General features: G+C 46.6%; 1 protein-coding gene across 6 annotated transcripts in view; it reads left to right on the top strand.

Annotated features, from left to right (window-relative positions):
- Window positions 1-20,971, top strand: part of SGF29 (SAGA complex associated factor 29) — a 233,083-nt gene extending 212,112 nt beyond the window's left edge. For all 6 annotated transcript variants that reach the window (XM_085618872.1, XM_085618871.1, XM_085618870.1 and 3 more), the window contains exon 10: window positions 19,621-20,971. In XM_085618872.1, coding sequence (XP_085474998.1) covers window positions 19,621-19,737 — 117 coding nt within the window. In that variant the 3' untranslated portion in view covers window positions 19,738-20,971. The remainder of the gene's footprint in view (window positions 1-19,620) is intronic.
- The last annotated feature ends 463 nt before the right edge of the window (window positions 20,972-21,434 follow it).

Raw genomic sequence — 21,434 nt, 5'->3', positions numbered from 1 at the left:
CACAGCCAGCCGAGCACCAGTCCACACACACCGCAAGCCAAACGCCAGTCCACGCACACCGCTAGCCAAGCGCCAGTCCAGGCACACCGCCAGCCAATCGCCAGTCCAGGCACACCAGCAGCCAATCGCCAATCCACCTACACCGCCAGCCAAGCTCCAGTCCACGGACACCACCAGCCAAGCACCAGTCCGCACACACCACCAGTCCACGCACACCGCCAGCCAAGTACCAGTCCACGCACACCGCCAGCCAAGCACCATTCCACGCACACCGCCAGCCAAGCTCCAGTCCACGCACACCACCAGCCAAGCTCCAGTCCACGGACACCACCAGCCAAACACCAGTCCGCACACACCACCAGTCCACGCACACCGCCAGCCAAGTACCAGTCCACGCACACCGCCAGCCAAGCACCATTCCACGCACACCGCCAGCCAAGCTCCAGTCCACGCACACCACCAGCCAAGCTCCAGTCCACGGACACCACCAGCCAAACACCAGTCCGCACACACCACCAGTCCACGCACACCGCCAGCCAAGTACCAGTCCACGCACACCGCCAGCCAAGCACCATTCCACGCACACCGCCAGCCAAGCACCATTCCACGCACACCGCCAGCCAAGCACCATTCCACGCACACCACCAGCCACGCACCAGTCCATGCACACCGCCAGTCCATGCACACCGCCAGTCCACGCGCACCGCCAGTCCACGCGCACCGCCAGCCAAGCACCATTCCACGCACACCACCAACCAAGTGCCAGACCACACACGCCAACAGCCAAGCGCAAGCCTACACACACCGCCATCACATTTAGGATTTTTTTAGAAAAAAATAAAAACACAAACAAATTGCAAATAGATACAAATCTTCTAACAGAAAATCAGCAACTAAATACATTGCACTAACACCAACCGTGAAACAGAATCATATTTTCCAAAGAATACAGACCAGCCAGTTCACTTTACCACTCATGAATGTTCCCAAAAGTTTTTTCGCGTGTGGTACGCTCTGAAACAAGCAGGGAGACACAGTGCAGGATGAGAGGGACAATCGGGGCAGTACATACGACTCTCCTTCCGCAAACCTCTTCGCCAACAGACTCTACATCTCCTACTGGGAAAATCTGTTGCGGGTGTGGGAGGAATGTGATCTGGAAAGTGGCGTTCTTTCAATCTAGCAACATCCTCCACCACTCCAACTCTAGGAACACTTGCCTGTTCCACTACAACAAGGCTGCCTATTACAGACTCCTGAAACTTAGCAAAAGTCATCTTTGACTCAGGGCAAGAATCCTGGAACACAACAAAAGCATTAAACATTGCCAAGTGGAAAAGATGGATAGCCAACTTCTTGTACCAAATGTAAGCCTTACGAAGAGCAGTGTAAGGTTCCAACCTCTGATCTACTCTGTCAACACCACCCATGTGCCTATTATAGTCTAAAATGCACACAGGTTTGCGCGCTTCAGCGACCTGACCCCAAACAGTCACAGGTGCAGTGCTTTCATCATGGATGGAAGTCAGCATGTAGACATCTCTCCTGTCTGTAAACTTCACAGCAAGAAGCTCCTGGCAACGCAACGCACTGCACTGTCCCCGCACAAGCTTTTGACAAACAAGTTCTTTCGGGAAACCTTTACGGTTAGAGCGGATTGTGCCACAAGCAACAGTGTCCACTTTGGCCAATTCCCTGAACAACCGCACACCAGTGTAGAAGTTATCTACATATAAATGGTGGCCTTTGTTAAAAATTCCTCTACCAAGTTCCCAAACAATTTTCTCAGTCACTCCAAAAGTGGACGGACAACCAGGGAGGTTAAACCTAGATTCCTTACCGGTGTACACCCTGAAATTAGAGACATATCCAGTCCTACTGTCACACAGCATATACAGCTTTATTCCATAGCGTTCCCTCTTACTAGGAATGTATTGCCTAAAAACCAAGCGGCCCTTGAACAACACCAAAGACTCATCCACTGCAATTTCTCTACCAGGGGCATAAATCTCAGAAAATCGATCAACAAAGTGATCAAGGACAGGCCTAATCTTAAAAAGACGGTCACAATCAGGGTGATCTCGTGGCAACGCTAAACCATTATCAACAAAGTGCATCATCCGAAGCAGAAGCAAATACCTGTCACGACTCATGACTGCCGGAAAAATAGACGTTGCCATCAAGGGACTGCTAGACCAATATGAAGACATTGATGGCTTCCTTAGCAAGCCCATCAAAAAAGTTAAACCCAAGAACTTCTTCAACATTTGTGGGAGTCCACCGGGTAGCTCTAGAGTGTGGCTTAAGACTGGCACTGTTGTCCCTCAAAAACTGTTCGGCATACAAATTAGTCTGCTCAACAATCTCTGCCAAAAACACATCGTCCATAAACAACTGAAAAAAATTTACCGGCAAAAAGTTTTCAGTATTCACTCTAGGCCCTGGAACACCAGTAAACTCTGGCAATGCCGGCTGCACCATGCCAGGGGCAACCCAGAGGTCATCACTTTCAACGGGAAGCCTTGCAGCCCCAGCCTGCAGCCCAGATGCCTCTTGCCGCACTACACCAACGGGAAGTCTTGCAGCCGCAGGCTGCAGCTCAGAAGCCTCTTGCCGCACTACACCAACGGGAAGCCTTGCAGCCGCAGGCTGCAGCCCAGATGCCTCTTGCCGCACTACACCAACGGGAAGCCTTGCAGCCGCAGGCTGCAGCCCAGAAGCCTCTTGCCGCACTACACCAACAGGAAGCCTTGCAGCCGCAGGCTGCAGCCCAGAAGCCTCTTGCCGCACTACACCAACGGGAAGCCTTGCAGCCGCAGGCTGCAGCCCAGATGCCTCTTGCCGCACTATCGGCACATCAGTCTCCTCCTCTAACACAGGCACTTCATCCGCACTAAGAGTATCTTCATCATCCGATGACCCCATACGGAGAGAAAACTCACTGCCAGAATCGTCCCCTGCCTCCTCTCCCTCAGATGCAGAGTCAGTCTCTGAACCATGGTCAGAGGAAGACTCAAACAGCAAACCAACAACCTGCTGAGCAGTAATCCTGCGGCTAGCCATTATACTTACTAAGATAGAAGACTGCACAAACAAGTCAACAACAACCAACAATGTGCAAACCAAGTAAGTAAAGAAATGTGTACCTTTATCACAAAGATCAATGTACTCAAAAACTATACAATCCAATTACAAGAGACAGCTGCACTCACCAGAAACCAACTCTGCAGTGACACAGCAAAAACCAACGATATCAAACTAGAAAGAAGTAAAAAAAACAAATTACTCACAAGACAACAAAATACACATCGAGCACCAATGCAAAAAGTTTTTGACACTCAAAAACCAAACATACTGCTATTATTACACCATTTGCAAAACAGGCAGAGAAATCAAACACATTTACATTGTACAAAAATAAGTCTCTTACCAAACTACACAAACAGCAGAACCACCAGTCACAAAACTGCAACGTGAAATGAAGAAAAGCCTTCACCTAGAACAAAAAAGTAAACAAAAAAAAAACATTACAATTGGAATTCACAAAAAATATAACAATAAACATTATAACATGCTATGTCACTACCCAAATGGTCAATCGGGTTGTGTGCCAGAAAACAAATTACACCCTGGAAGCGAGGGGTCACTTCTATTTTTATTTGAACTAATTCCCTGGTGTCTAGTGGCCTTTTCTGCCCCCCCCCTGGGAGCAGAAACGGCGAAAAAATAAAACCGATCTGCCCCCAGAGGGGGCAGAAAAATCTACAAAATAATTAGGGGCCCAAGGAAGCGACCCTTGCCCAAGGGGTCGCTTCCTACAACAAAAATTAGATCCCTGGTGTCTAGTGGGCTTTTCTGCCCCCCCCTGGGAGCAGAAACGGCAAAATAATGACACCGATCTGCCCCCAGAGGGGGCAGAAAAGTCTTCAAAAAATTTAGGCGCCCAAGGAAGCGACCCTTGCCCAAGGGGTCGCTTCCTACAATAATAATAAGATCCCTGGTGTCTAGTGGGCTTTTCTGCCCCCCCTGGGAGCAGAAACGGCAAAACAAATGACACCGATCTGCCCCCAGAGGGGGCAGAAAAGTCTTCCAACAATTTAGGGCCCCAAGGAAGCGACCCTTGCTCAAGGGGTCGCTTCCTACATAAATAATGATATCCCTGGTGTCTAGTGGGCTTTTCTGCCCCCCCTGGGAGCAGAAACGGCGAAAAAAAAACACCGATCTGCCCCCAGAGGGGGCAGAAAAGTCTTATAATTATATATGGCCCCCAGGAAGCGACCCTTACCCAAGGGGTCGCTTCCAAAATAAAATAAAACACATCCCTGGTGTCTAGTGGGGCATCCCTGCTCCACGATTGCGACGCTGTGCGCGATCGTGGAGCAGGAATGCCCTGTATTGAGACATCAGGGGAGAGGAAATACTCTTTCCTCTCCCCCGATGCCTCAATACGCTCTGAAAGGCCCCCGCCGCCCCACCGGAACACACAAGACTCACCTACTCGCTGTGGACGCCTGGAAGCAAATGGCTTCCAGGCGTCCGAGCACTTCCTGATGACGCCGGCGTGCGCTGTGCGCGCTGACGCCACCAGGAAGCGTGGGGGGTCTCGGGGGTGGCAGCGGAAACTCTTCCGCTGCCATCCCCATCTGTGGGGGCACGATCGGTGCCCCAGGGGGGGAGCGCCAGCGCTTCCCCCAGGGGCTGTCCTCATGACGGAGCGGTTCCGTCATGAGCACAGCCCAACTGATGCTCATGACGGAACCGCTCCGTCATGAGCATCCAAGGGGTTAAGGAACAGTATATACAGAGCCACTTTCTCACACCGACACATTGCAACTAGTAAATAATGCAACATTTTGCTCGTTGCATGGTAGCTGTACGTGGCAGAATACAGGTATGGCAAAAATAAGGGCTTGTTTTGCCAACTTACACTTAACTGTAAGTCACATGAACTCAAAGCATTTTCACACTACTGAATATCTTGGGGTTTAGACTAGAAACACACAGTTGTCGACAAAGGTCAATAGAGTACTGTATTGCAAAAACATTATGAGGGGACTGTGGGTGGAGTGGATTTCTTAATACTACATTTCTGCTCCCTTTTGGTGATACCATTACACCTACACGTCTACTTGTTTGCTGACATTATCCTTGTACACTTTGTGCCCCTCTGGTGCTGGCATTAAATTATTGTGCATACACATTATATAGTGAGATGCACACCGGCATACACAGGAATTTAGAATCATGTACTCCTTCAAACTGTCTTTGGCGTGCAAGCATGACTCGCGCTCCGTCCAGTTGCGTGTAACAACATTAACAAAACACATTGACACCTCGTTCGGTGCCACTTCTAGATGCACAGCCGTTAAAAAATGAATCCAATCAATCAAAAATTGCTACTTCTTAACTTGTTAATTTGTCCATAATTTACTCCTTATCTTTTTTTCTTCTTAATTATTCAATCCATTTTACTCATTCCATTAAAAACGTAGGAAGCGTTCTGGTTTCCACATGCCACATCTTTATTAAAAGTGACCCAATGCATTTCGGGATAAAATCCCTTCGTCAGGGGTATCTAGAATACAAAATTGATATTGAAAAACGTTGACATCATTATGCCCTCTTAATACTATAACGCAGAGTTATCAATGTGTCTGCCTGTGTTTTCATTACAGCAACTCATGCATAAGTGTCCATCTAACTCCGTCATAGCAATGTATAATCTTTCTGCTTCACATAACGACCATCACCCCAAACTTAGTCCTTAAACCTACTTTGCGTAATTCTTAATTCTCACGTCTACTTTCAACCCGTACTTAATATAGTTTTACGCAACAAAAACGCTTACCGTGGCACATGCATCATCACGCTTTTAAAATAAGCCAAGTTCGCTCTTAAGCCCTGTTCCTGAGCACATCTCAACAACGCGCCACAGCCCCGGTTTACTTATAGGTTAAACTGAATCAGCTACTAGAGACTGGTGCATTGTATGTCCCACATCCCTGATTCTCCCCAGGTGAATGACCACGTGCACACTAAACGACAAGCCCACCCCACACTGAAAACCAACTTCGAATTAAACCCTTTGATCCAGTGTTGTGTGAAACTACAATTCCCAGAACCTCACGACTCGGGTCTTATCTCACTCTTCCAGCCCAAATTTAAACTGGCATAGTCGTTAATAGATAATACATACTTATAACTGGTATCGTTTAAAGCATAACATAATAACAAATACACTTTGATTGTTGTTTATGAACAACTAATTAACCCCTTCGCTGCCAGGCCTTTTCCCCCCTCCTGTGCCAGGCCTTTTTTTGGCTATTTGGGGTAGTGCGCACTTAGGCCCCTGTAACTTTTTGACCGCATTAGGTAGCCACGCCAAATTTGCGTCCTTTTCTTCCAACATCATGGGGATTCTAAAGGTACTCAGGGTTTGTGGATTCCCCTGGAGGGGTCCCAGAAAAGAGCCAAAATACAAAATTTTGGGGTTTTTTTTTGGAAAAATTGGAAAAACGGGCTGCAAATGAAAGCATCTGGGTTTGTCCCTGCAAATGTTATCAAAAAAGGGTTTGTGGGGTTGAAATCACCATTTTCCCAGCTTTTCGGGGATACCGGACTTTTATCAGAAACCCAACATTTTTTACACAGTTTTGGCATTTTTCTGAGACATAGCCTATTTTTGCTATTTTTTGTGCTTTTGACCTCCTTCCAGTTAATGGCAGAAATGGGTACAAAAGCAATAATGGATCCTGGAAAGCTATACATTTTCGAAAAGAAGACAACATTCTGAATTCAGCAAGGGGTCATTTGTGTAGATCCATCAAGGTTTTTTTATAGAAACAAACAGTTAAATGTAGGATAAATTGAAATTTAGTTGAAAAAAACAGCCTTTTGTGTCAACGTTTTCACCTGTAACTTCTTCTAATTATGACAGCTCTTTGAAAGCAATATACCGTTGCATCCGCTGGACATTACTGGTTGTGGGGATATATAGGACTTGTAGGTTCACCAAGAACCCGACGAACCCAGAGCCAAAAACTGAGTAGTAACTTGCAATGGTTTTTTATTATGTACCGGGTATATAGTAATTATTCTGTAAAAAAGTGTACATGGAAAAATCGGTATGAAAGACATCTGTGTATTTCTGAAATGGGAACAAAATATAGAGTTTAGAAACAGTAGATATTTGCACATTTCTGAAATTGGGAATACTCATACTAGCATGAGAATTATCAGTCATTTTTTAGAATGACTTCTTTTTTACACAATATCTTTCATTTGGAAAGCAGAAATGCATGGAAAGTCAATAGATAATAACAGTTCCTTTACAAATCTCAATTACCCTAAGTCTCCCGATAAAAATGGTACCTCACTTGTGTGGGTAGGCATAGTGCCCACGACAGGAAACGGCGCAAAACGCAACGTGGTCACAACTCAATATCGCAGTGAAAATGTACCCTTTTTTTGCAAAGTGCCTAGCTCTAGTTTTTGAACCCTAGCTCTGCGGGCACCTTGGGAAACCTAGCAAACCTATACATTTTTGAAAACTAGACACCCAGGGGAATCCAGGATGGGGTGACTTGACTGCCTCCCACCAGGGTCTGTTACCCAGAATCCCTTGCAAACCTAAAAAATTGTCAAAAAAAACACGTTTTCCCCACATTTCTGTCGTGGAAAGTTCCGGAATCTGCGTGGATCCACAAATTTCCACCCACCCCGCGTTCCCCAAAGTCTTACGAGAAAAACCGTACCTCACTTGTGTGGGTCGGCCTAGTGCCGGCGACAGGAAACGGCGCAAAATGCAACCTGGTCACACCTCAATTTCGCAGTGAAAAATGACCCTTTTTTGGCAAAATGACTAGCTGTCGTTTTTGAACCCTACCTCTGTGGGCACCTAGGGAAACCTAGCAAACCTATACATTTTTTAAAACTAGACACCAAGGGGAATCCAGGATGGGGTGACTTGACTGCCTCCCACCAGGGTCTGTTACCCAGAATCCCTTGCAAACCTAAAAAATTGTCCAAAAAACCACATTTTCCCCACATTTCTGTCGTGGAAAGTTCCGGAATCTGCGTGGGTCCACAAACTTCCACCCACCCCGCGTTCCCCAAAGTCTTACGAGAAAAACGGTACCTCACTTGTGTGGGTCGGCCTAGTGCCCGCGACAGGAAACTGCACAAAACGCAACCTGGTCACACCTCAATTTCGCAGTGAAAAATGACCCTTTTTTGGCAAAAAGACTAGCTGTAGTTTTTTAACCCTAGCTCTGTGGGCACAGTGGGAAACCTAGCAAACCTATACATTTTTGAAAACTAGACACCCAGGGGAATCCAGGATGGGGTGACTTGGCTGCCTCCCACCAGGGTCTGTTACCCAGAATCCCTTGCAAACCTAAATAATTGTAAAAAAAAAAAAACACATTTTCCCCACATTTCTGTCGTGGAAAGTTCCGGAATCTGCGTGGATCCACAAATTTCCACCCACCCTGCGTTCCCCAAAGTCTTACGAGAAAAACGGTACCTCACTTGTGTGGGTCGGCCTAGTGCCCGCCACAGGAAACGGCACAAAACGCAACCTGGTCACACCTCAATTTCGCAGTGAAAAATGACCCTTTTTTGGAAAAATGACTAGCTGTAGTTTTTGAACCCTAGCTCTGCGGGCACCTGGGGAAACCTAGCAAACCTATACATTTTTGAAAACTAGACACCCAGGGGAATCCAGGATGGGGCGACTTGACTGCCTCCCACCAGGGTCTGTTACCCAGAATCCCTTGCAAACCTAAAAACTTGTAATAAAAACACATTTTCCCCACATTTCTGTTGTGGAAAGTTCCGGAATCTGTGTGGGTCCACAAATTTCCACCCACCCCGCGTTCCCCAAAGTCTTACGAGAAAAATTGGACCTCACTTGTGTGGGTCGGCCTAGTGCCCGCGACAGGAAACTGCGCAAAACGCAACGTGTTCACACCTCAATTTCGCAGTGAAAAATGACCCTTTTTTGGCAAAAAGACTAGCTGTAGTTTTTTAACCCTAGCTCTGTGGGCACAGTGGGAAACCTAGCAAACCTATACATTTTTTAAAACTAGACACCCAGGGGAATCCAGGATGGGGTGACTTGGCTGCCTCCCACCAGGGTCTGTTACCCAGAATCCCTTGCAAACCTAAAAAATTGTCCAAAAAAACACATTTTCCCCACATTTCTGTCGTGGAAAGTTCCGGAATCTGCGTGGATCCACAAATTTCCACCCACCCCGCGTTCCCCAAAGTCTTACGAGAAAAACGGTACCTCACTTGTGTGGGTCGGCCTAGTGCCCGCCACAGGAAACGGCGCAAAACGCAACCTGGTCACACCTCAATTTCGCAGTGAAAAATGACCCTTTTTTGGAAAAATGACTAGCTGTATTTTTTTAACCCTAGCTCTGCTGGGACCTTGGGAAACCTAGCAAACCTATACATTTTTGAAAACTAGACACCCAGGGGAATCCAGGATGGGGCGACTTGACTGCCTCCCACCAGGGTCTGTTACCCAGAATCCTTTGCAAACCTAAAAAATTGTCCAAAAAAAACATTTTCCCCACATTTCTGACGTGGAAAGTTCCGGAATCTGCGTGGATCCACAAATTTCCACCCACCCCGCGTTCCCCAAAGTCTTACGAGAAAAACGGTACCTCACTTGTGTGGGTCGGCCTAGTGCCCGCGACAGGAAACTGCGCAAAACATAGTGAGGTGACATCAAAATTGCCTATCTCAAAACCACCTGATTTTGCAAGGGGTTCACTTGGGTTTTTGGCCCGGTGCACGGCGGCCATCTAGGGAAGCCTACCAAACCCATACATTTCTGAAAACTAGACACCTGGGGGCTTCTAGGGAGGTACGGCTTGCGTGGATCCCCCAGCGTTTCCTTACCCAGAATCCCCTGCAAACCTCAATTTTAGCTGAAAAAATCACTTTTTTCACACTTTTTTGTGTGGGAAAGTTGTGGCATCACCGGGCTCACTCAAATTTCACACCTGCCAGCGTTCCCCTGGGTCTCCCGGTAAAAATGGTACCTCACTTGTGTGGGAGGCCCAAGTACCCGCGACAGGCAAGGGCCCAAAACGTAGTGATGCGACATCAACATTGCCTATCTCAAAACCACCTGGTTTTGCAAGGGGGGTCTCTTGGGTTTTTGGCCCGGTGCACGGCGGCCATCTAGGGAAACCTACCAAACCCATACATTTCTGAAAACTAGACACCCGGGGGCTTCCAGGGAGGTATGTCTTGCGTGGATCCCCCAATGTTTCCTTACCCAGAATCCCCTGCAAACCTCAATTTTAGCTGAAAAAATCACTTTTTTCACACTTTTTTGTGTGGGAAAGTTGTGGCATCACCGGACTCACTCAAATTTCACACCTTCCCAGCGTTCCCCTGGGTCTCCCGGTAAAAATGGTGCCTCACTTGTGTGGGAGGCACAAGTACCCGCGACAGGCAAGGGCCCAAAACGTAGTGATGCAACATTTGGGATAGGCAATGTTGATGTCGCATCACTACGTTTTAGGCCCTTGCCTGTCGCGGGTACTTGGGCCTCCCACACAAGTGAGGCACCATTTTTACCGGGAGACCCAGGGGAACACTGGGAGGTGGGAAATATGAGTGAGCCCGGTGATGCCACAACTTTCCCACACAAAAAAGTGTGAAAAAGGTGATTTTTTCAGCTAAAATTGAGGTTTGCAGGGGATTCTGGGTAAGGAAACGTTGGGGGATCCACGCAAGCCATACCTCCCTGGAAGCCCCCGGGTGTCTAGTTTTCAGAAATGTATGGGTTTGGTAGGTTTCCCTAGATGGCCGCCGTGCAGCGGGCCAAAAACCCAAGAGACCCCCCTTGCAAAACTAGGTGGTTTTGAGATAGGCAATGTTGATGTCGCATCACTACGTTTTGGGCCCTTGCCTGTCGCGGGTACTTGGGCCTCCCACAGAAGTGAGGCATCATTTTTACCGGGAGACCCAGGGGGAACGCTGGGAGGTGTGAAATTTGAGTGAGCCCGGTGATGCCACAACTTTCCCACACAAAAAAGTGTGAAAAAAGTGATTTTTTTCAGCTAAAATTGAGGTTTGCAGGGGATTCTGGGTAAGGAAACGTTGGGGGATCCACGCAAGCCATACCTCCCTGGAAGCCCCCCGGGTGTCTAGTTTTCAGAAATGTATGGGTTTGGTAGGTTTCCCTAGATGGCCGCCGAGCACGGGCCAAAAAGACAGTTGACCCCCTTGCAAAACCAGAACGTTTTGACATTGTTTCTACAACGTGAGAATTTCGGCACAATATTGCATGGACAATGTTACAGATATTTTGAGGTTTGTAGGACATTGAGGATAAAAAACCTTTTGGAATTCACAAGAGAGACATCACCATGAACTCCCATGGGTTTACGACAATATCTACAGTTGGTGGGTTATTTTTACATGGAACATACACCTTGGCAGAGAAACTAAAAAGACAAAGAATCCTGCACAGCCACCTATTCCTCAAACGCACACACATACTGGTTGGATTTGGCACGAGGGCGATTGATGGTTCAGTATATTAAATTTTATTAACAAGAGATTTCACAAAAATGAAATGCACTGTCAATAATTCAATGGAGAAAAAACTGAACCAATGACTCGCAGCTCGTGAGCTGTAAAGCCACGGCAAGGCACCAACCGCTTTACAGGCCATTCACAAACCTTTCATACGTGATACACACAAGACCATTCGCACCACCAGGCACAAAAACAACACATTACAAAATTCACAAAAGGGACAAGGTACACCCTGCTTCAGAAAGGCAAATATTACTGCACAGCCATCTAATCCTCAAGCACACACACATACTGGTTGGATTTGGCACGAGGGTGAGTGATGGTTCAGAATATACAATTGTATTAGCAAGTGATTTCACAAAAATGAAATGCACTGTTAATAATTGAAAGGGCGAGAAACTGAACCATTGACTCACAGCTCGTGAGCTGTAAAGCCACGACAAGGCACCAACCTCTTTACAGGCCATTCATACACCTTTCATACGTGTGAGACATACAAAACCATTCACACCGCCAGCCGCAGGCCCATCACATAACAAAACTCACACCAGCACACAGCGCCATTCAAGAGCCCATCACTTTCACACGCCCACATTCCTGACACAGCAACTACACAAGCAGATGGATTGCGTGGAGTGGCACTCAGCTAGCAGTGTCTGTAGTGACCAGCAGCAAGTCACTACTCACACACAGCCAGCCGAGCGCCAGTCCACGCACACCGCTAGCCGAGCGCCAGTCCACGCACACCGCTAGCTAAACACCAGTCCACGCACACCGCTAGCCAAGAGCCAGTCCAGGCACACCACCAGCCAATCGCCAGTCCACGCACACCGCCAGCCAAGCACCAGTCCACGCACACCGCCAGCCAAGCACCAGTCCACGCACACCGCCAGCCAAGCACCAGTCCACGCACACCGCCAGCCAAGCACCAGTCCACGCACACAGCCAGCCAAGCACCAGTCCACACACACCGCCAGCCAAGCACCAGTCCACGCACACCGCCAGCCAAACACCAGTCCACGCACACCACCAGCCAAGCACCAGTCCATGCACACCGCCAGCCAAGCACCATTCCATGTACACCGCCAAAGAAGTGCCAGTCCACACACACTGCCAACACATTTAGGATTTTTTTAGACAAAAATAAAAACACAAACAAATCACAAATAGATACAAATCTACAAACACAAAATCAGAAACTAAACACATTGCACTAACTCCAACCTTGAAACAGAATCAAATTTTTCAAAGAATACAAACCAATCAGTTAACTTTACCACTCATGAATGCTCCCAAAAATTCTTTTGCGTATGGTACGCTCTAAAACAAGCAGGGACACACAGCCCAGGTTTAGATGGACAGTCGGGGCAGTACATACGAATCTCCTTCCGCGTACCTCTTCGCCAACAGACCCTGCATCTCCTAGTGGGAAAATCTTTTGCCGGTGTGGGAGGGATGAAATCAGGAAAGTGGCGATCTTTCAATCGAACCACATCCTCCACCACTCCAAATCTAGGAACACTTGCCTGTTCCACAACAACAAGGCTAGCTATCACAGAGTGCTGAAACTGAAGAAATGTCAACTTTGATGCAGGAGAACACTCCTTGAACACAATAAAAGCATTGAACATTGCTAATTCGAAGAAATGGATGGACAACTTCTTATACCAACCATAAGCCTTCCGAATAGCAGAGTAAGGTTCCAACCTCTGATCTACTCTGTCAACACCACCCATGTGCTTATTGTAGTCTAGAATGCACACAGGTTTGCGCACTTCAGCAACCTGACCCCAAACAGCCACAGGTGAAGTACTCTCATCATGGATGGTAGTCAGCATGTACACATCCCTCCTGTCCACAAATTTTACAGCTAGTAGTTCATCACTATGCAAGGAACTGCACTGCCCCCTCTGAAGTTTTTTTGCAAACAAGCTCTTTCGGATAAGCTTTACGGTTAGAGCGGATTGTGCCATATGCAAAAGTGTCCACTTTATACAATTCCTTAAATAATTGCACAGCAGTATAGAAGTTATCAAGGTACAAATGGTGGCCTCTGTTAAACAGTCTCCTAGCAAGATCCCACACAATTTTCTCTGCAACTCCAAAAGTGGACGGACAACCTGGGGGGTCAATAGTAGAATCTCTACCAGTGTACAAACGAAAATTAAAAACATATCCTGTCCTACTCTCAGACAACATATACAGCTTAATTCCATAGCTTGCCCTCTTGCTAGGGATGTACTGCCTAAAAACCAAACGGCCCTTGAACAAGACCAAAGACTCATCAATAGATATTTCTTTCCCTGGAGTATAGATCTCAGAAAATCGATCCACAAAGTGATCAAGAACGGGCCGAATCTTAAACAGACGGTCACAGTCAGGGTGATCTCGTGGCAACGCCATAGAATTATCAACAAAATGCAGCATACGTAGCAAAAGTAAATACCGATTACGAGTCATAACTGCAGGAAATATGGCAGTTGCCAACAAGGGGCTAGTAGACCAATATGAAGCCAAGGTTGGCTTCCTTACCACACCTATCAATAAAGTCAAACCCAAAAACTTCTTAATCTCTTCCAGATATGTGGGAGTCCACTGGGTAGCTCTAGACTGGGGCCTAAGTTTGTCGCTGTTGTTCCTCAAAAACTGTTCAGCATACAAATTTGTCTGCTCAACAATCTCACCCAAAAATACATCATCCATAAACAACTGAAAAAACTGTATAGGCAAAAGGTTTTCACAATTCACTGTACACCCTGCATCACCGCTAAAGGCAGGCAACACCGGCTGCACCATGTTTGGATCAACCCAAAGTCCAGCACTTCCAGTAGGAAGCCTAGCAGCCTCAGACTGCAATCCAGATGCCTCTTGCACCATCGGCACAGCAGTTTCCTCCTCTAAGACAGGCACTTCATCCGCACTGAGAGTTGCTTCATCCACACCAAGAGTACCTTCATCTGCACTGAGAGTACCTTCATCATCTGATGATTCCATGTTGAGTGAAAACTCACTGCCAGAATCTTCCCCTCCCTCCTCTCCCTCAGACGCACTGTCAGTCTCATAATCATGCTCAGAGGAAGATTCAAGAAGCATACCGACCACCTGTTGAGCAGCCATTCTACGGCTAGCCATATTGCTTACTAATAAAGGTAACTTGTCAAACAAGTCAACAACAACAAACTCTTTGTAAAATAAGTAATAAACAAAAAGCACCTTTATCAAAAACTCAAATATACTCCAAAACAATACCACTCACTTGCCAGAGGCAGCTAAACTACTCCCCACCACCAACTCTGTACAGACACAGTATGGATCAACAATATCCCACTAAAAAAGAAAGAGAAAAGCAATTACACATAAGACTATGCAAAACACATCGCAAAGAATTTCATGCTCAAACCACTAACTAAATATGCCGCCATTATGACATCACTTACAAAAAAATTCATTCAGACATTATATTATTACTCATTTGGTGTAAATACAACAACAAAAGATTTCTTACCAACACAATGCAACTACACAAAACTGCAGAACAGCCACCGTTGAAAAGCTTTAGACGAGAATAAAAAGAAGAAAAAAAACTTTATTGTAACATATGCATATAATGCTCTAGACCATCACGTACTGCGCAAAATTTATTGCTTGAACCTCCCACTTTCAAAAAGGAAAGATCGATGGCCCAATCCTTTACAAGCAACGCGGCGAGAATCTGGAACTGAGCCTCAGCTCCGGACCACCCCCTCCCTCTTCCCAGTCCTTCAAAACTAACCTCAAAGTTCTCCTCCTGCAAAGACACTTCCAAACTTAATTCACACCCTCTCTATTGTGTGAAGGAAGTCTTTACATTATAGGAAATTCTGTTCTCCATGCCCGTAGAAGTGCCTACCCAATGTGTTCCTGTGTTTTGCGTGTCTGCCATTTATTGCACTTTTATACCTCTACTTGTACTTTGTACTCTTTTGTAAGTTGACACCACTACAGTACACCTGCTTGTGCTAAGACATCAAGCCTTCTAAGGTCTAGTGGGGCCTTCTACGGTCTAGCATGGGAATGTGCTCCCTCAGTACAGTGGTGTGGTGGACTGGTCATGAATGCTGAACCCGGTTCCCCATTTCCAAATTCAACAGCTCCGGCCATAGTGCCACATCCCCACTGAACGCCATACTTGCCCACTGAGAGAAACTCGCACTGCCTTCAGCTATAACCTAATTGTGCCCGCTATAAACACTTGGATGTGGCTCAATTCAAATTATGCACTTGATAAAGAGTAATACGCTGCCTAAAAAAAAAAAAAAAAAACACTCCTAGGGAATGCAAAGCATGTGAAATGTAAGCAGAAACAACATGGTTACCTAAACGATCTCTCACTAACTATTCAGAAATCAGCGAGTGGTTTCACCTGAAAGGTTATGGACATGACTAGAGGGCCCTGAAGGGAACCGTTTCACTGTCCATTGCTTACATCCTTAAAAAACATAAGCAGTATGGTAGACCACATCCATAAACACAGAACCATGGTGCACATTGTGTTTTCCGATTCACCCATCAACCAGGTATTGCAGTACCTCCAGAAATGGTACACTCTCCCACCCTGGAAACAACAATGCTGTTCAAAGGAAGACGAGAAAACGGAAGTAGCACTACACTGGCAAACTCTGATGCTGGTGTACTTGGATGCAAATAAAATCGATCTGGCCACTTTGCAACCCCTCTGTCTTACTTTATTTCGCCCCCCCTGGGAACAACAATACTGTTCAAAGGAAGACGAGAAAACGAAAGTAGCACTTCACTGGCAAACTCTGATGCTGGTGTACTTGGATGCAAATAAAATCACTCTGGCCACTTTGCAACCCCTCTGTCTTACTTTATTTCGCCCCCCCCTGGGGACAACAATACTGTTCAAAGGAAGACGAGAAAACGAAAGTAGCACTTCACTAGCAAACTCTGATGCTGGTGTACTTGGATGCAAATAAAATCAATCTGGCCACTTTGCAACCCCTCTGTCTTACTTTATTTGCCCCCCCCCCCCCCCCTGGGAACAACAATACTGTTCAAAGGAAGACGAGAAAACGAAAGTAGCACTTCACTGGCAAACTCTGATGCTGGTGTACTTGGATGCAAATAAAATCAATCTGGCCACTTTGCAACCCCTCTGTCTTACTTTATTTCGCCCCCCCTTGGTACAATAATGCTGTTCAAAGTTAGACGAGAAAACGAAAGTAGCACTTCACTGGCAAACTCTGATGCTGGTGTACTTGGATGCAAATAAAATCAATCTGGCCACTTTGCAACCCCTCTGTCTTACTTTATTTTGCCCCCCCTGGGAACAACCATGCTGTTCAAAGTTAGACGAGTAAACGAAAGTAGCACTTCACTGGCAAACTCTGATGCTGGTGTACTTGGAAGCAAATAAAATCAATCTGGCCACTTTGCAACCCCTCTGTCTCACTTTATTTCGCCCCCCCCTGGGAACAACAATGCTCTTCAACGTTAGACGAGTAAACGAAAGTAGCACTTCACTGGCAAACTCTGTGATGCTGGTGTATTTGTATACGAAAAAAAAAAATCAGGGCACTTTGCAACCCCTCTGCCTCATTTCATTTCACCCCCCACCCCCCTACGCTACCAGCACCCACCGATCACAATATAGCCCCCCTCTCCAGCCCCAAAACTGACCTTTACTCTCCGACGTGCAGGAAGCAAATGGCTTCCTGCGCCTCGGAGAGCAAAGGGGAAGGCTCCGATGACGTCAGCGTGCCTCGCGCGCTGACGTCATTGATGACGCGGGCGGGGGGGGGAGGCAGGGGAAGGTCTTCCCCTGCCTCCCCAGTAAAAAAAAAAAAGATCAACCAATCACGGGGGGAGCGCCAGCGCTTCCCCCAAGGGTGGGTCCCATGACGAGATGGTCTCGTCATGGGCACAGCGCGACTGTGCTCCATGACGAGACCATCTCGTCATGGGCACAGAAGGGGTTAATGTAGAATGCTGATCTTGTTTTTGATGTCAATACGCTTCCATTGTGGCCGAAAAAAACCCGCTCCTGCGTTCAGAGTCTTATTGTTCAGTTCCATTGACGCTTCCTTTGTTCTCTTTGTACTCATACCAATTTCCTTAAGGGTGCAATCTCACAGTCGGACAGTATCTGGTATACACATTATATAGTGAGATGCACACCGGCGTACTCAGGAATTTAGAATCATGTACTCCTTCAAACTGTCTTTGGCGTGCAAGCATGATTCGCGCTCCGACCAGTTGCGCGTAACAACATTAACAAAACACGTGCCACGGTAAGCGTTTTTGTTGCGTAAAGCTTTATTAAGTACGGGTTGAAAGTAGACGTGAGAATTAAGAATTACGCAAAGTAGGTTTAAGGACTACGTTTGGGGTGATGGTCGTTATGTGAAGCAGAAAGATTATACATTGCTATGACTGAGTTAGATGGATACTTATGCATGAGTTGCTGTAATGAAAACACAGGCAGACACATTGATAACTCTGCGTTATTGTATTAAGAGGGCATAATGATGTCAACGTTTTTCAATATTAATTTTGTATTCTAGATACCCCTGACGAAGGGATTTTATCCCGAAATGCATTGGGTCACTTTTAATAAAGATGTGGCATGTGGAAACCAGAACGCTTCCTACGTTTTTAATGGAACGAGTAAAATGGATTGAATAATTAAGAAGAAAAAAGATAAGGAGTAAATTATGGACAAATTAACAAGTTAAGAAGTAGCAATTTTTGATTGATTGGATTCATTTTTTAACGGCTGTGCGTCTTGAAGTGGCACCGAACGAGGTGTCAATGTGTTTTATTAAATTATTGTGCCCTTACTTGTAAGATGACCACAAGTTCCAGGCCCTTGAAGTGACAGAATCCACAAGAAGTGGTCCTCCCCCTCTACAGATTGCTTGACAGTTCACTTTTCCTAATACAGCAGAGTCCACCAGACACAGAGACTCGCCTGTCCACATTCCACTCTCTTCTTACTGAGAACTCTGTTTGCAACTGCAGAAGGAAAGAGCTTAGCTCTACTAAACAAACACCAAGTAATCATTTAGAGGTCGCAAACAAGCATTCGCAATACAGTAGGTCTCGCATGTACAAGAGTTTGAGCTATTGGCATTGTTAATGATGACTTTTATTTAAGTGTTTTTAAAACTGATAGATAAAAGGCATTGTCATTTACAATGCCAATAGCTTAAAATCTTGCACATGCGAGACTTCCTGCCTGCTGTTCGAGAAAATAGTGCTCAGAGCTGTAATGTAAGCCTACCGAGTAACAACACACGTAACTGGATGTCCTCATGGGAGGTTACAAAATAAGACAAGGAGGAACTACTAAGCCTATTGAACAATTAGAAAACACATTTTACAGTGGACAAGCCAATTAAAAATATGGGTGGAGAGTGGGCGGTGCTTCAAGTCCATACCGGACTACAGCATGCCTCACAGAGCAGCGCGCGCTGCTCAGGCTCGACCTAAAAAGGTCCAGTTAACCTTTCAACACTTTATCACTACAGCTGTTAACTAATCAGAACATGAGGGGTGGTGGGGACAGTGTGGTTGGTAACATGGTGATGAAAAGCGACTGTAACTGTAAGCTGTATAGGCATCTGCTAGTCCATTTGTTGTGAGTATTACTCCCTGACTTTATTCGCCCCTAAGAAAACATCCTGAACAGCCCCTTATCAACTGCTTCTAGGAACACTGCCTTTTGGGGTCAGACTATACCTTTTGAAACATGCTACACTTTATCTCATGGTGGCCCAGTGGGACTTCTCTCTAGCTACTTGTGGAAGTACAAGATGTGCCAGAGATTCACATACTGAAACGTAATTAAAGGGACCTTAAAACCGCTGATGCGCACTGCCCACAGGCAAACCCATCTTAAACCAAAGGCACTTGATTTGTTTTACCTGTATTTATGCTTTTGCCCCCACCTTATTATACACTCGCTCCCCATCCCTTCAGCGTGTGATCTCATTTTATCCCCATTCAAATTGAACCTTATTTTGCTTCACTGATTGCCGTCTCCCTTTTCTCCAACAGCCGCAGGACGACTACTCGGTGCTCTTTGAAGACACGTCCTATGCCGACGGATACTCGCCTCCCCTGAACGTGGCGCAGAGATACGTGGTAGCCTGCAAGGAGCCCAAGAAGAAGTGAGATGTAGGCTTGCAGAGGGGCCTGCACGCTCAAGGAGACTCCGCCTCTGATCTCAGTGCTTCCTAGACTTTCTTGGACCATCCCCAGGCACGCCAAGGCCTCTGGGTAATGTGTTGAATGGCAATGAACATGGGGCGGCTGTATCGGGGCCTGCGCCCCACCCTGACGGGAGTGATGCCTCCAGTGACTTTTGCCTGAGTGTCCTTGAACCCTTTGGTGGCGGGTTCTTAGATGCAGCCCCTCCAAAGATGAGCCATGTGACTGCGTCGGACATTCAGGAGTGCTTTAGAAGTGGCAGTTACTCTGGATCTTGGACAACTACCCCAGAGGAGATGGGTTGGGAACGATGAACCTCTGGCTCCACCCGAAACCCTATCTTTTTTAATTGCTTTCTCCCCGGCCCTGATTTCTGCACAGGGCTCCTGACCACTTTGTTCATTCTAACCTGACGGGAGGTTTGTTCAGTCGGGGGTTAACTGGACGGGTGCTTTGACCCCTAGAAGTGGGGCTCCTGTCTTTAACTGTGCTGAGGCTTCAAGTCCGTTGAGTGGGAATGTGCGGGGTTTTTGTTTTGTTCTTAATGGGCTTTGGGGAACTTTAATATTACATAAGGGATATCTGTGGCCTGTGGCCACCTCGCCACAGGCCCCTAAGAGCTAATGTTGAGCATCGATAGCCCCCACCCTCCATACAGACGCACCTGAGCATGTGAGAATAGGACAGGGCTTGCTTTTGCGCCATTGTTTTTAAGTACAATGGTAAATGTTTGGAGTGATAGCTCCCTGAGCCTGAGAGACGAGAGTAATCGGAGATAATGCTGCCGTATGAGTATGTACATTTTTATTTTCTTGGGTTGTATGTGTTTGAGACCTTGGGCTAGAGAGTCCAACTTAGATCCAAGAGGGCAGATCCATGCCTGATTGACATGCGATATATTTAAATCCACTAAACTCCATGGAACTCACTAACTTAGACAATGGCTAACCTGAAATTCTGACATGGATCCAGCTCTCCTGGACGTACGTTGGACACCCCCGCCTTAGGTTAGAGGATACATTTATCATGAAAGATTGCTCTGCTGTCTGATCCCGTAAGATCTGTGTATACTGTGAAATGGCTATGCTGTCGAGGAGGGAAGGATGGTTCTGCCAATTTGTCTCAGATCCCTGGATCTACGATAGTACTTAAGTAAATTGTGGAGTGTCGGGTCATTAAAGAACGCAGCAACGAAAAATGTCGGTTTCCTGGTTTTAACTCTAGTAGATTTGGCAGTTACGATCACTGGTGCTGGAAGGGAGGAAATTGGACACTAAAGCAAGATGACAAAGACGAGTGTCTGGAAACGGACTGCATCACATCGTGGCACTCGACCTCGGAGTACATGTCCCGTTAACGCTGCCTTTGCGGCTGGTGGTGTTCACAAGCATCCAGTGCTAGAGGCCGAGCGATGGCAGTCTGGCAGACGCTACACTTAAAAAGGAAACAGAAGAAATAATAGTACATTTAATATCATGTTTTCTATTGGAGTTTTTTTCGTGTGTTTGGTTGCTTGTAACACGCACGATCTCCGTCCTTACCGTGCAGGCTGTTTGGGTCTCCTAGACAAGTACGCACTCGCCCTGTAAGGCTTCTAAGTACAGCCCTGGCTGACTGTGCTCCTCCAGCCTGCTGACATTGGCTGTGAGCTTCTTGTTTTG

The sequence above is a fragment of the Triturus cristatus genome, chromosome 7 (genome assembly GCF_964204655.1).
Source record: "Triturus cristatus chromosome 7, aTriCri1.1, whole genome shotgun sequence".
NCBI classification, from domain to species: domain Eukaryota; kingdom Metazoa; phylum Chordata; class Amphibia; order Caudata; family Salamandridae; genus Triturus; species Triturus cristatus.
The sequence above is the reverse complement of the archived record's forward strand: the minus strand, read 5'-3'. Positions and strand labels throughout refer to the sequence as shown.